At 42.4% G+C, this 16,137-nt stretch overlaps 1 protein-coding gene across 1 annotated transcript; it reads left to right on the top strand.

The window, feature by feature from the left end:
• Positions 1-496: 496 nt before the first annotated feature.
• Positions 497-15,896, top strand: LOC308321863 (pregnancy zone protein-like; the record flags this gene model as incomplete). The annotated part of the gene is made up of 27 exons (XM_080772955.1): positions 497-559; positions 983-1,139; positions 1,322-1,374; positions 1,799-1,819; positions 1,963-2,094; positions 5,327-5,509; positions 5,817-6,044; positions 6,527-6,590; positions 6,813-6,958; positions 7,129-7,278; positions 7,923-7,950; positions 8,036-8,147; positions 8,353-8,578; positions 8,855-8,981; positions 9,196-9,317; positions 9,606-9,657; positions 10,401-10,493; positions 11,411-11,587; positions 11,749-11,824; positions 11,948-12,119; positions 12,751-12,825; positions 12,951-13,116; positions 13,385-13,566; positions 14,630-14,857; positions 14,996-15,120; positions 15,315-15,405; positions 15,807-15,896. 27 exons carry the CDS (start codon positions 497-499, stop codon positions 15,894-15,896), a joined length of 3,339 nt encoding a protein of 1,112 aa, XP_080629081.1.
• Between the last annotated feature and the right edge of the window lie 241 nt (positions 15,897-16,137).

Below are 16,137 nucleotides of genomic sequence, written 5' to 3'. Positions count from 1 at the left end.
GACACCATAAACCAAAGCATTACACCGTATGTTTACAATAGGCCCCACGTACCATTTTCAATTCATCAATGTTAGTATCCACGATAAATATATAAAACTATATTTATTTAATTTTACTTTTTTATTTGTTTGTGGAGTCAGAGTCGTCTAGACCTAAACACATATTTGTGAATACTTGCAATACTCAATTCTTTAATTTCGAAACTGGTCTAATTACCGCCACCATCTGGCGAAGTCAGGTTAAGTCTCACAATGTGTCCCTGTTGTCAGAAGACGTTGAGGGGTGATTTCACCCTCCTGCCACAAAGCACAGCCAGCCCAGTCTAATTAATTTGACTCAGGTCAGGTGTGCACTCGTCTCAGGCAGTTTAAATCAGCGTTCACCTCCACCACAGGCATTGTTGCTCACTCACTGCTGTGTGAGTGTATGTAGCAGGCAGCAGTAGAGACAACTGATTCTGTATCCCTCAGTCATGGCTCTCTCTAGGATTCAGACATGGACATGGATTCTGTCTGCCTGTTTAACCTGGATTTGTATCAGTCAAGCAGCAGCAGGACCGTAAGTACATAGAGCTACACTCCACAGCTCATTTGAATGTCTGTTTGGTTGGATGATATTTTGTTCTTGAAAGTTGGAAGAGTACATTTTAGTTTACAGTTTAGGCTTTTAGCAAATATAACGATGTATGTAAACATTTCCATGATTTTATAGGCAATACATGGTGACCATTCCTGCAATCATCCAAGCCGGCTCTGAGACCATGTTCTGCGTGGATTTTATGAAGCCCAATGAAAATGTCAACATCACCATCTTTCTAGTTTACCCTAACTCGAACAAAACTATCTTCCAGAAGACTACAGACAAACCATTCCTCCACCGTGGTCTATTCCAGGTCACCTCTGGCACAGAATAAAGTTGATTTCACTTGGTTTTGTTGTTCCCATTTCAACATAATGCTAACTTTTCCTGTATCCACCACAGGCTTGTCCAGTGACGAATGAACTGGTGCTGAGTCTTGTTGTGGTGGTGGAAGGACCAACATTCCTATCCAGAGAAGTCAGGAAAATAATGATCAAATCCTACAAAAACATTACTTTCATCCAAACTGATAAACCAATCTACCTCCCTGGACAAACGGGTAAATGCTGTCTCATGAGATTTAACTACATTTGCACAATTTGAAAATGAAGTTGAGTAAGTTTTATAAACTACTAAGTTGGAGAAAGGAATGTCATCAGTTGTGAGTCGACAGCTGTCCCATTTAGCATTTATTCAATCAATTCCTTTGTAGATAATTTTATCCAATGTCATGTCTTTCAGTGAAATTCAGAATCTTTACCATGAATACCACGTTCGCGCCTGTCAATGAGCTGGTGAGTGGTTGCTACTTGTATTACAAACGTGTGTGTGTGTGCAGTTCAATATTTTCTGGAGAAAATGTAGGCTATATGAAAACTAGAAAAGGGCTCTGGAGTGCAGGTATTCTGTCCAATCGGCAGATGGCTGCTCAGATGGCTGACGAGACTACTCACAAGGGGGAAAATCAAAAATGCCATCTCCCCTCTGTACTAGCCTGGCTAATAAGCCAGACCGAATCAGCTGAAAAAAAGAAGTGTGATTTGAGTCTGGCTTATTAGCCAGGCTACCTCTGTTCTGTCTGCTATTAAGCTAATGTGGATATAAATGTACATTTGTGACGACTACAGTATATAAATGTTCAGAGTGTTTGATAGTGAGACTGATACAGATGATAGTTCCTGTTTAACAGAATTGTCTCTTTTTTTTCCTATCTTTCAGTACAAGATGGTAGAGATTGAGGTAAGACTCACTGCGTTTGACATAATAACGACATGCACCGCATATAATTACCAAATCAGATGTCATACGACTACAGATGAGATTGTTTGTGAGATGATATGGTTGTCCGTTGCCTCTTCTCTCCACAACTCTCGTTTGACCAGGATGCTCATGGTAACCGCATTGCGCAGTGGGTGAACCAAATGTCTAATGAGAGCATTGTGGAGCATTCTTACCCATTGAACCCTGAGGCCCACGAAGGACCCTACAGAGTCATTGTTCATGTTGACGGCATGGTACAGGATCATTATTTCAAGGTGGAGAAATACGGTAAGGGTTCATTTGTTGGTCTCTCTACACTACAGCACGCCCAAGCTGATCCGACGAGTGTTGGGTTGGGTTGACGTCTGGACTCGTTTTGTTTAGCTGTGTTGCTCAGTCCATGAATGTCTGGTCCTTACAAGCTGTACCTCATTGAAAAGGTGACTAATCAATGATAAAAATACAATAAGAATTGGTATTAAAGGGGAGAAATGATCTACCCAAAGTTAAAGTTTCAGAACCTTTTGTGAAGAGTTTAATTCAAGAATCTAAAATTTCTATATTATGAAAAGTCTCACCTATTATCTAAACATTAAGCATGTATGTGAAAATGGTTCTCTTGTGTGGCATCTACTTTCATGTCATGACAAATGTGCAACAATTGTCCACAGTTTTGCCAAGATTTGAAGTCAAATTGGAAGTGGATGACAAGCTGAGCATTGAACAAAAAGAATTTACAGCTAAAGTTTGTGCAACGTAAGTAATCTTGGCTTTTATGTTCCTGTGGTCTTTGTCTACACTTAACACATTGTGGTTTCCCACAGAAAATAAACATGTCATTTAAACGTTATAATTTACAGCAAGCCTACTTTCCTGCATGGAAAAAACGCCTTAAAATGTTATGTCTGCTATGGGTGACTACCTTTTAGAGATTAGTTTGTACGTCTCTTCATCAGGTACACCTATGGACAGCCTGTGCCTGCTACGATAGAAGTGGAGGTCTGCCGACCACTTGATCGATACAGTCCTCCTGTTCCTGGCATGACTGTGCCCTGTCATAAAGAGAGTAAACGGGTAAATATTATCTATTATAATATGTGTGTGTGTGTATATTAGGGGTGCAACGGTTCAGTTAGACCACGGTTCGGTTCGAACCTCGGTATGGGGGCCACGGTTTCGGTTCGGTTTCGGTACAGTAAAAAAAAATACCCCCTTGTGAAGTGATCCCCAGGAACGCGCCCTACTGTACCCTCTACTGTACTGTACTGTACTAGTGTCACTGTACTGGCACACACGAAATCATCATATATACAGTTAATAATGTGCGTGTGTGTTAGGTTGTGCACAGGTGGTGAAAAACAACCACGCTGTTTTCATGCTCATACCCAGCCAGCCAGCCAGGCAGTGGCTTGCACCACTCAAAAAAGTTTATTTATAGCATTTTCTTTTCTTCTCTTTTTTTAGCATATATTATTTTATTAGGCATTTCTGCCTAAAGGGGGAAAAATACCTTATATTGCTATTTTAATGTGCCTTATCATTATTTTCAAGGGGAAATAAATGCACCTATGCGCTCACACGGGGCATTAAGCACATGCAGGAAAGAGGAGAGGAGAGTGCCTCCTGGGAGGGGAGTCATTCACAGTGAATGCGTCGTGTCTCAGAAAAATAGCCTACAAAAGTTTACAATAAGTCTACATGAGGATTTAAGGATATTATGCTTATATTATTAGAAGAAGGGCTTCTATCTACAGTCATGGATTGGACATGGGAGTATTTTGTTGGTACTTTTCTGACGGAATGAATGTCCTGCTGCGGGTTGTTTATGCTCTCACTCTCCCTCTTAATTAGCACTCAAACAGCGAGTGCAGATGCAGAATCAGATCTGAACAAACTTACAACGACCGTGCTTAGAAGCCTGTTGGCGCGAGGTTACTCCGCTGCGTGTGTCTCTGTGTATGACGATCAATAATTATTCCAAGAACGACGTTTAAAGACGAGTGCTGGATTCTCCTCATCATGCCGTCTCTCTCTCTGTGTGTGTGTGTAGGGGGTGGGCCGACAGAGTGCTACACTTCTGTGACCGAAAGAGTGCTAGACTTCTTAGTAGGACGGTGTGTGACCGATAGAGTGCTAGACTTCTAAGTAGGCCAGTGTGTGACCGAGAAATACATTCTTCGCAGCTGTAATAAATGAATTAATGCAAACCGAAATAGCGCGGTTCATTAGAGCGCATTGAACCGTGTATGTGGAACCGAACGGTTCGGTTTTCGGTTGAAAACCGTTGCACCCCTAGTGTATATATATATATTGTGCAGTGAAAAAATTGAACATTTTGCAACGCTGGTACTGGATTAAAGGCAATTGGTTTCTCAGTTGCCACTACTGACTTCGTTCATTTGGATTACATATAAGTCGGCATGGCTTCCTTCGAAGAATGTTATGCAGCTACACTCCCAAAAATTGACACACTTTGCTAGTTTTGAGATGGTCAGGGTAGAAGACTGTGTTAAGCAGTTTGAGATGGCTCAGGGTAGAAGACTGTGTTAAGCAGTTTGAGATGGCTCAGGGTAGAAGACAGTGTTAAGCAAAGCAAATATCAATGAGGTTGTATTTGAAGATGGCCAAAGAAACGGTGACCTCAATCCCCTCATACCTAGACTATTGTGTTATCCCTTTTAGCCTTAATGCACTAAAGTATTCAATCAATGATCTTGGATATTTCATAAAAGCAACGGTCGAACTATCTTCAATACAAGGTTTGGCTGTGGCTACCAAAACATTTTACATATTATACTAAATGTCTATGAACACTGTTTCACAAATTGCAGAATAGGTCTTGGCCAACGCTTTGCCTGGCTTTGGCTTTTGCTTTAATCCATGACGTTATGTGCCTAAATGCCCTCATCAACTTTATGGCAATCTATAACCATTGGCTCCTGAGGTCTATCTGGTGCACAAGAGGAATAGAAGGGGAGAATCTCAGTCAATCACACATTATGTATTTTCTTTTCCTCTTGTACACAGACATCTGGGAAGGGCTGTGGAACTTTCACTTTCAATATGACAACTTTCACCACACCTGCCCAAAAGTCTCTTGATGATAAACTGCAACTCATTGCAAAAGTAGAGTCTCTTGATGATAAACTGCAACTCAATGCAAAAGTAGAGGAAGATGGAACAGGCAAGTCTTCATACTGTTGGAACCGTTTCAAGCAAAAATGAAGCCATGAGCTTATAGTAGCTCATCAATGTTTCTAACACTGAAATGACATGGGGTTTTCTCCACAGGTATTGCACTGTCTGCACAAGAAAAGGTGGTCGCTCTTGTTTATTGTGTTGGATCGCTTTCCTTCATTGACACACCCATGGTGTATAAGGACCAATCAGTGATTGCAGGAAAAGTAAGTCCAAATGAGTCAAGTATAGTTGTACACATTTGGCCATGTTATTATGCACTCTGTATAATCTGTTTATTTCCGACAGGTCAAAGCACGTTACTTGAATAACTCACCCATTCCTGACATGACGGTGTACCTGTTTGAGGGTCAAATGCGGTCAACGGCGCATACAATATTGACTGTCAAGACTGACCGCAGCGGTGAGGCCAGTTTCTCATTCAACACGACAGACTCCAAAGACCCTGCAGGACAGGACATCTTTCTCACAGTAAGTCAGCCTTGGTTATGCAATTTCCTGCACGAGAAGGTTGTCATTTTAGAAAGGTGAAGGCACAGACTGGCACTCAAAACTATGCGTTTATATATATATATATATATGTACAGTATGAGACTATGAGCATTTTTCACGTCGCACCAAATCTATGAAAATGGCAGGTCCAAGGTTATGCGTGTCAGATCATGGGGAACAAGAGTTCCAAAATGTTGCTGAAGCATCACCGGAAGTCTAAAAAGGGAACGGATAATACAAACTAATATTCTGGTTGACTGACTTTAATTTAACCTCTCTCATCAAGGCTAGTGCGACAACAGAGTTGCAGTACCATATGTACAGAGTGCCACACATTGAGGAAGGGAAACATCAGCTGTCCCTGGTCCAGGAAGGCACCGTTGACCCCAAGACCGTGAGCTCACTGGAGGTGAAGAGGACCTGGAACCCACTGACCTGCAATGGAGAAAACAACATCACCGTCCACTACACTGTAGTTGGAGAGACTGCAGGCCGCGTGGACCTGGTCTACCTGGTGAGTAGTACCACACTGCTTGGCTGGGCACGCCGGCGAACTCAATTAATTGGCATAAAGTTTACTGGAGACATTGGGGAAACCTGGGACTGCGGTGTCTGTGGGTGAGAAACCGGACCGCCTATAAAGTCCTGACCTGCAGCATACAATAAATTGAGCAGGTATCCGGTTTCTTAGAAAATCTTCGAGGTGCATGAACTGCCGAACGGAAGTTCTTACTGTCATTTTGTTCTCCAGAAATAATGCACCCTTTACAGGTTGTTTACATGGCTGTTCAGCAGAGCTGAACTAAGAGGGAGCATCTTCTTCCCAATGAAACTCTGATGTCTGCTATATAATGGTGTTGACGTGTGTTTTAGAGGCCATGTGGTTGTCTACACCCTGACAATAGTACACATTCAGTACTTCTATTAACTAAATGTGCAGTTGACTAAACTTATCTACGTGTATGTATCATCGGCATATCTCCATTTTGTCTCTAGATTTTATCCAGAGCAGCCATTCGCCACCAAGGACTAGTAACTATTGATGTGCTGTGTAGTTCAAGTAAGTCTACAAAGGACGTAATTGCCCTTGTCTTTTGTTAAGCTTCCTGTGTTTCATTTGACATTAAACTGTACATTTAGTTTGAGAGCTATAAGGTTATTAAAATTCAGAAAAATAAGCAGAAATGTTTATAAGCTGCAGCAGGTAATATACATTCATATTCGATTAAGCTATACTGCAGCTACAGTTTACTACCAATGTCCTTACCTGCTGTGTTTCCAGTCAACGATGGCGAGATCTCCTTCAAGTTGGATGTCACCCCAGTAATGGCTCCATTGCTCCAGGTGCTTGTGTACGCAGTCCTCCCCAGTAAGACGGTCATTGCTCACAGCGCAGACTTCACCACAGAGAAATGCTTCCATAATAAGGTCAGTTTAAGTTTGGCCTCTGCTCTCTTTTGTGCCATGGTATCTGGGTAACCTTGTCTGGTCACTGTGGAGTCAGAAGACTCTTCAAATGTGAGTTGGGCTAACTTGGAGCTTGACACATTGCACGTGTCAAGGTCTGCATTCATGGTGATATTTTGTTTACAATCCAGGTGGTTCTGGAGTTCTCTCCATCCACGGCGATCCCCGGAGAGAAGAATACACTGCAGGTGTCGGCCACGGCAGGCTCGCTGTGTGGCGTCAGTGCCATCGACAAGAGTGTTCACATCAAGGCGCCAGGGAAGCGGCTGGACGCAGACAAGGTGAGACTTTCTTATTCCCTGACATAATCATTTATGGCCTTTAATTTGTTTCTGATACAGTACCTATAGTAAAGCACCATGGCAGTTCCTGTAAATGTATATAGTCTTTTCCTGTCTTCATTTATACGCTGTGCGTACAGCCTTGCTTGAGCGTCGTACTGGGTCCAGTAATTTTGCATTGTTATTGGACTTTGTTTGTTTACCCCAACCACCCTGTATTTTACAAAAGACTCGGGTCATTTTCACCTCAACCTCTTTTCTTTTGAACAGATATTTGGCCGGTTGCCGGTCAAGATGGCCTACTCTATTCCATTTGACCTTGACGATGCTGTGCAGCCTGTACAATGTTTGCCTGTGAGACAAAAAAGAAGTGTTTTTGGTCACGTTGGACGTGATGAAAGAAAGGATGCTTTCACAGTGTTTAAGGTATCTCTTTGCAATAATATCATGTCAAAATGTATAACTTTTACATTTCTAAATGATAATGTGTACAGTATATATATATATATATATATATTCTTTTGAGGTCTGTTGAAGGATGCACTCCCAATTTATTAGAGTATTAATGTTTTTTTTTCTAGGACCTGGGACTGAAGATGGCAACAAATTTGCGTGTCAAAGCACATTCCTGTGTCCTCTTCAAGGGAAGAGAGTACTACAAACAAGTCCCAAGTAAATTTAACAACCGTGACATTAGTTGATTTCAGTGTGCTTGTGTTTGCATTCATGAATAGTGATTTATTTATTTCCCCCTCAGTGCCCATGATGAGGGGAACAGGCGCCTTTGCTAGTGGTGGTCTAGGATCTTCCATACAGACCATCCGCTCCTTCTTCCCAGAGACATGGATATGGGACCTGGTGGCAGTGGGGTGAGTGCACAGAGCTACAACACGAGCGTTAAACAGCCTATTCTTTGAAATGGAATTTGAGTAGTTCAAGATTCACTGTATTTATGAGGTTTGTGTCTTTACAATCCAACCTCATAATTACAGAGGGGGGAGAACTCGTTCTCATAAGCCAGTATGTGCTTGATGTCCAATAGTTTAATATTTGCCTGTCTGTCCTTCCATGCAGGACCTCGGGAAAAGCGGACGTGTCCCTCACTGTCCCAGACACCATCACCACATGGGAGACGGAGGCTTTCTGCTTGTCCTCCAGCGGCTTCGGTCTCGCTCCTCCCAAGGAGCTCAAAGTCTTCCAGCCCTTCTTCCTGGAGCTCAGCCTGCCTTACTCCATCGTCAGGGGAGAGACATTTGTTCTGAAGGCTACCGTCTTCAACTATCTGTCCAGCTGCATCATGGTACTTGTTGTTGTAAATGCCAGTACATTTGTGGCAACTTTTGGTACATTCTGTAACCTGTGTAGACATATTTACAATAGTCATTGGTGGCTAACTCAGGCTGAAACATTGCCCAAATATTAAGTCTAAGTCATACTGTAGAAACCATATGAAAATTATAGGTTGGCCAGATGACTAGGAAGCTACACTGTAGTTGGAGCCCTGTCTTGTTATATTTTAATGGAATACAAGTACGGTTGAATCATCTCATTTCACTTTGTTTTTTTATTCCATCAGGTGAGGGCGACTCCCAGCCGCTCATCAGATTACACTCTCTCAGCCATCCCTGGTGAAGAGTACTCCTCCTGTGTCTGTGCCAACGGACGCAAGACCTTCAACTGGACTATGGATGTCTATGTCCTAGGTGAGACCTGAACTCTAGCACAGTTTAAATCTTTCAATACCATGCAATAACGTTGTACCAACACTTGGCTTCCCTATGGGACAAGCTATGACACATAATCAAACGGCACATTGCCCACGGAAGGCGGCTTCCATTACTTCCAGTCCATTTTCAAGAGAACCTTCTGATCTCCATGTTATCAGAGATGTTTGTCATTGCTAATGTACGTTTCCAGGCGTTGTTAATGTGACTGTGACTGCTGAGGCAGTGGCGTCCACTGTATCGTGTAACAACGAGGCGGTCGGTGTACCCGAGAGAGGTCGCGTTGATGTCATCACTCGCTCTCTGATAATCAAGGTAGAGTTGTAACGGTCCTAAGATTTTAAACCCACAATCTATAGTTATTTGTTTATGCAACGATTTACAAAGAGTCACATGTCCAATCTGGTGTACCCTCTGCTCCAAATAGCTTTAATAAAATTAATTGGAGTCCAACTTTTCTAAATTCACTTTAGTTATTGGCCCCACTAGGGGTGTCTGGCCAGTTATAGTCCAGCACTTTTGAAAGTGCAATTTGCTTTACTCGATGACCGATGTACATTTGGCCGATACTGGATTGAATTGTCTGCCTTTCTCCCTTTTCAGTCGGAAGGAACGGAAGTAAGACGGACCTACAATTGGTTGTTGTCTGCTAAAGGTGAGTACTGGCAGAACTAACACAGGGTGGATGGTTTCAAGGCAAAGATTATTAAAAAGATATATATATATACTTATGATGCTAAGGACGTGTGTACAAGTTTTCTATTTAATGATATAAAACAGGACCACTGAAATCACTATTTTTTTTTTTGACGGCGGCCATTGCTACGGTAGGCAACTCCTTGCTCAGAGCTCCCGGACACAGCCAAATTCACTTGTTTACGGGCAGACACTACTTTCTCTAAATCTACGATGCTCAACATGGTTTTGATCAGAACGCTGATGTTCTGTCCTAATTTCTGACTTAACCTAAGCATCTCGTTTGGTATATTAACACTTCTAAAGAGACCAGCGTGGGCTAGTAATCTTTTCACCTGCTGGGGGGGAGGGGGAATGGAATAATTCCCAGGCAAAAGTAGTGTTGAATGACTTTTTAAATGTACTTTGTTCCTGTTTAATATTGTGACATGGCCATTAACGACTTAAACCAACTAAACTAACCCTATCTCATTTTTGGGCATGCCATTATAGGCAAAATTGATTTTTTCAGAAGTATAGAATCCTGCAGTGCGACGTGCTGTGAAATGTTTGGTTCTTTAGGGGGTGGTTCAGTGGTTGACGACACCGGGCGGGACCTAATAATAATGCCCGTTTCCAGAGTCTTGTGACTGAGGTGAATGTTTCATTTCTGTTCCTCGAGTTCATGTTTTGTTCAAAGTTAAATCTTTTTCCTCTGTCTAGGATATGTCGGAGAGACTCTAACAGAGGACTTCCAGCTCCAACTCCCTGATAATGTGATTACGGGATCTGCCAGTTGTTCTATATCCGTCCTGGGTAAGGATGCCTGTTTTGTTTTTACTCAATTTCAAGGTTTTCTGTTTATGATGCGTAGCTTGCGGAGGCAGTTCAGTCAAAAACTCGCGTGGCTTCATGCTATGCTCGCGGGTCATACATGTACTGGAGGGGTTAATATGCTGCATTACTATGTGGGTGTATACAGTGTTTGCAACTAGACTCTCATTGAAAGGAAAGGTTAACTAGACTAAGCTTAAGAACTTGTTTACAGCCAGGCCCTGCTCATAGAACATTTCATGGTAGAGGTTCAATGCCTTGTCCAAGGGCACTTCAGCGGTGGTCATTTTAACGCTCCAGTCCGGGGATACGAACTAGCGACCTTCCGATATCAAGACCGCTCTGCAAACCGTTCGGCCACGGCTGCCTCAGCCGCTTGCTGATGTGGCAGTCAGCTGACCAATTGGGCGGGGTATATGGGGCTACATTTTCGTCACCGCTAAACCCCTTATCCCTACACTTGTCTTTTCTTTTTTTTTTTTTTTTTACTATTTTGCAACGGAATTAATTCTGTACTGGCCATATAAGGAGCATGTCTTGAGTGTACAGCGTGTAAATTCACAATACATTTAGGTTAAATCTATTTGTGAGTTATCTGACTGAAATGACTTATTTCAAGGACTGTCTAATACCCAAAAAAAAGTTAATCTTCTGAACATTTGTATTACTCATTGACCGTTTATTAAACGAGCATAACCCAGACCCTTCCCTTAATTCATAACCTCACATTTTCTCTGGAACACATCATCTTGTTTCCATAGGTGATGAACATTTTAAAATATTAACTTGTACATTACTGCCAGTAATTTACAAGAGATTTTGAGACTGATAGGCCAACATTGCTGTTCTTGGAGCCCCTTTGCTGTTACAGTTTCAATCTAGTATCTCTTTGACGACAGGTGACCTCCTGGGCCGTGCCATGAAGAACGTGGCTGGACTGCTGAGGATGCCGTATGGATGTGGGGAACAGAATATGGCGCTCTTAGCTCCCAACGTCTACGTCTTGCAATACCTGGAGAACACGAACCAGCTGACAGCGGCCATCAAGGAGAAGGCCCTGCCCTTCCTGGTCGGCGGTGAGTCAAGTGTCTGGATTGTCTTAATTTAGTAAACTAGCCCTTACCCGTTGTGAGATATTTGCCGAGTGTCTCCCTCCCAACACACCTTTACCTCACCCACAATGCTGTGTTCCTCTGTATTTTTCATGACTTTATAATAATGAATAATCTAAATGCAGGCTACCACAGACAACTACTCTTCAAGCACAGCAATGGTGCCTACAGCACGTTTGTAAACGGTGAAGAGAACACTTGGTGAGAATATTATTAAATGTGTATAACAAATGCTACAGTATAATTTAGTTTGAGGTATGGGGATATAATCATTCCTCAACTAATGTCTTGATAACACACACGTGTGTAAATATCTTTGTCCAGGTTGACTGCATTTGTCCTGAGAACTTTGGTCCAAGCGAAGTCTTTCTACAACCCCCTCGACCAGTTGAACATACAGTCGACCATAGAACAAGCCAAGACCTGGCTGGATAGTAAAAGGAAACCCGATGGCTGTTTTGAACAATCTGGAAGACTCTTAAACAACAGACTGAAGGTACAGAGAGGACCAATTGGAGTCGGGTACACACCAGTGTTGTGTTCGTCGACTAAAACTAAGACGAAAAATGTTATCGACTACCTTTTTCACTGACTAAAACTAAATAAAAACGAATCTATGATGACTAAATATACTGACAATTTCGTCAACGAATAAAAACTAGACTAAAATGTTAGGAAGGGACTAGTGGACAAGAGATCCAGTTTTATGCTGGGTTTCATGCTGAAAATAGCAGATGTACAATCTCACAAGAGATTGTATATCTGGTATTTTCAGCATGCAACCAAAGTGTAAAATATGTCATTACAACGATATTAAGGCCTGTCAAAACACATTTTAGTCGACTAAATCAACTGTAGATTTAGTCGACTAAAACTAGACTAAACACTAGAACATTCCAGGTGACTAAAATGTGACTAAAACTAAGTGAAAACTATTCAAGAGACAACGACTAAAACTAAAATAGAAATTTGCTGCCAAAAACAACACTGGTACACACTCGGTAAAGGAGTTTAGTGTAGCATGTTAATGTTTCTAAAATATATTTTGGAGTAAAAACTCTAAAATATATTTTAGAAACATAATGGGACATTGTAACATGTCTTTGTATTATTGCTCTCCTCTGCAGGGTGGCGTGTCGGATGAAGTGACTCTCAGTGCTTACATCACTGCTACATTCCTAGAATTCGGTATCGATGTCAAGGTAACTGTCCTGGGAATTTTGAGTTTTGCTGCAATAAGATTCAGAGAATGCTGTTTTGCACATTTGCCTGGAGAAGGCTAGCTTATGTCACTGGAGGTATAAGGCCTATACTTGTCTCTCTGTAGGAACATGTGGGGAGTCTGTCTTGCCTGAAGGATGCCATCAATGTGTCCATGGAGACCAACACCTACACCACAGCTCTGCTGGCCTACGTCTTCTCTCTGGCGGGGGACACGACTGCAAGCTCACAGCTCCTTAATCGCCTGGACGAGATTGCATTGGAAAGCGATGGTGCGACTGAAAGCATTTAGATACGATTGTTATCAAACTGTATTTACTTGAGACTAAAATTTACTATATTCGCAGCCATAAAGCATTACTGTGTGTATATACATTAGAGGTTATGCGGGAGTGACAAAAAAGACTTTATGGCCATGACAACCCATAATGTACAGTACATTCAAACATTAGACTACGTTAAACTCTTCCACTCTGCACTCACTTTATTGTGCATTTACCAGTAAAGTTGATTGATTTTTGTGTCTTGGTGCTTCCCCAGGAGGTTTCCTGCATTGGTCTCAGACCTCCGACGACACTTCGGCCTCTCTGTCCGTAGAGATCACCTCCTACGTGCTGCTGGCCAAGCTTGCCAGCCCTGAAATTAGAGCTGCAGACTATACTCCCATCGCGAAGTGGTTGGCCCGCCAGCAGAACTCCTACGGTGGATTCTCCTCCACACAGGTTTCGGCTGAAATGCTGCCTACTGAACGTCCACAGACTCCACACCTTGTTGCACTGTTTGCGAGAGTTCGTCTTTCTTAAGCTCTAAACGGCAGGTCCTTAGATCTCTGACACTTTCTTATGCTCTCCTTAGATCTCTGAAACCGCACCTCTTTGTAACTATGATGTTTCTCTGCCCTCCTATAGTCTCGCTTTCACGTAATACACGGTAGTAAAACATAAAAGCCATTGCAACATCTCTTATCTGTGATGCTGCAATATTATACATTGATTTTGGCCAGTGGCATGGGTAGGGAGGAGGTTCTATTGAAAAATAATACGGTGGTAATAATAATGAAGAGAATCAGACATTTGAATCAGACTTTGTTCAAAATTGATTGAAATATGAAATGGTTCATTGTTGACACCCTTAACGCACAGGACAAATTTCACCGTCCTTTCAATTGGTAACACCCAGTGCCCAGGACTATGTTTGCTCAAAAAGACAGAGTATTTATATCCAAACCCATCGCATCGCTCCACAGGCTGGGAGCGCCTGTTGCGCAACATTCGGTGGGACGTCATCTAAAATGTTCCCCTGCTTTTTTACACAAGACTGAGAATCGTAAATGTTAACTCTTGATCTAATTCTAAGAAAAGCTGTCTTAGAAGGCCCACCGCGGTCCCGTTACTAGTCGCGGTAGATTTAATCATAACTCCCGTTGTTGTCGATCGCCTCTAGAGTGTTTTGGCTAAATTTAGCTGCTACAGCCACATCTGGGATAACCTCAGGAACACTGAACTGAGCTAGGTGGTGTGAAATTACACCTTGCTGGTGTCTCCCTATGGAGACTTCCTCCTGCTTCCCCACTGTTCCGTTAGTCTGTAAACACAGATGGCGAAGATGTGGTGAATTAAACTGTTCCATTTCAAACGTAGAAGTAGGCTTGTAGACGGATCAATCCCACCACACGGCCTGTCTGGTGACTTGCATCAGAACATCACCAGACAAGCACTGTTCAGCTGGTCAGCAAGCTCTGTACGTGGCAGACTGATTTTCAGACGTGGTTTGTGTGCTTTGTAGGACACGGTAGTGGCTATTCAGGCCCTGGCTCGCTTCGCCGATCTGTACTTCAAAGCGTACTACGACCCTGAGGACTCCAGCACTCTGACGGTCAAATCCTCCAGCGGTGAAGAGGTCTTCAATGTGAACATGGCCAACAGACTGCTCTACCAGGAGAAGGCGCTGCACATTGTCAGGGGAGGAGTGTACAGCCTGGAGGTCAAGGGCACTGCATGCCTCGCAGTGCAGGTCAGCTCACTATCTATAAAGTTGTATATTAACCGTCCTATATGTAATTACAAATGGCCTTTTTCTTTTTCTTCTTGTAGAATTAAGCCATTTACTCTTCATGACTGTAGAAATGAAATTCCTCTTCCGTTTCCTCAGATGTCTCTCAAGTACAACATCCCGACACCAGTTGAGGAAAGCAGTTTGTCCATCAAGGTCACACCTGAGGCCAACTGCAGCAGCCACTCTCTGACACCGACGATGACTCTGAAACTACAAAGCCTGTAAGGATCACCTGTAGAGACGGAACTGTTAAATGTACCCATTATTGACGACAAAGAAATCCCCACTAAATATGAGAATTGTGAACAAATTATAGGCAATATTATTGTATATTCAAACAGCCAAAAGCTTCCCAAAACCTCCCCCCAAAATGCTTGAATTAGAAATGATGTTTTAACATGTTATACCCACACAGATATACTGGAAATGAAACCACTTCCAACATGGTGTTGGTTGATGTAGCGATGCTTTCTGGATTCATCCCACACCCAGAGTCTTTGAAAAAGGTGAGTTATAAACATTTTTGTCTTGGTGAGAACTTTTAATTTGTATATGTTAACGTTCCAACACATTGGTTATCATCCATAACCTCTGTATTGGTCGTCATATTTTACCTGTTTAATATGACTAGCCCTTACCCGTTGTGAGATATTTGACGGGGTACTGCGCCCGGGTGCGTTTTAATTCACTAATAAATTCATTATTAATCATTAATGTGTCAAATTGAAAAAAGGGCTCCGTTAAGACCTCCATATTCATATGGTCAATGCCTGTGTGAAAAGTGGGAGTGATTGGTGCAGGCAATGATGAGAGAACGCGCTGTTTCTGACACGCAGACAGACAGAGACTGAATTATAGTATGATTAGAATACAGAGGTAATGGATGCTTAATATGGTTTCTTCACAGCTGAAAATGGCTCTGCTGGTGGATCTTCTAGAGCAAAAGGACGACCACATCATTCTCTATCTAACAGAGGTGAGAGTTGGGGATAATTAAGGTCTAGGTGGTCACATTGTAGGGATAATTCAGACGGGGCGTTTATAACCACCGATGTGAAGCGTCACCCTGAAGGTGAATTATATCCTACAATGACCACCTAGGCAGACATTATCCCACTTATTACACGGCTACTTAATACATTAATGAATTGTTGGAAAACGGCAGTAAATCAGCGGGGTGCAGCAGGTGCTCCCGAGGCTTTGATTAGACGTCGGCCTGTTATAGAGTGTAGCAACAG

This window comes from Protomyctophum bolini, assembly GCF_963924005.1.
Source record: "Protomyctophum bolini genome assembly, chromosome: 9".
NCBI classification, from domain to species: domain Eukaryota; kingdom Metazoa; phylum Chordata; class Actinopteri; order Myctophiformes; family Myctophidae; genus Protomyctophum; species Protomyctophum bolini.
This window is presented reverse-complemented; position numbering and strand designations above follow the sequence as displayed.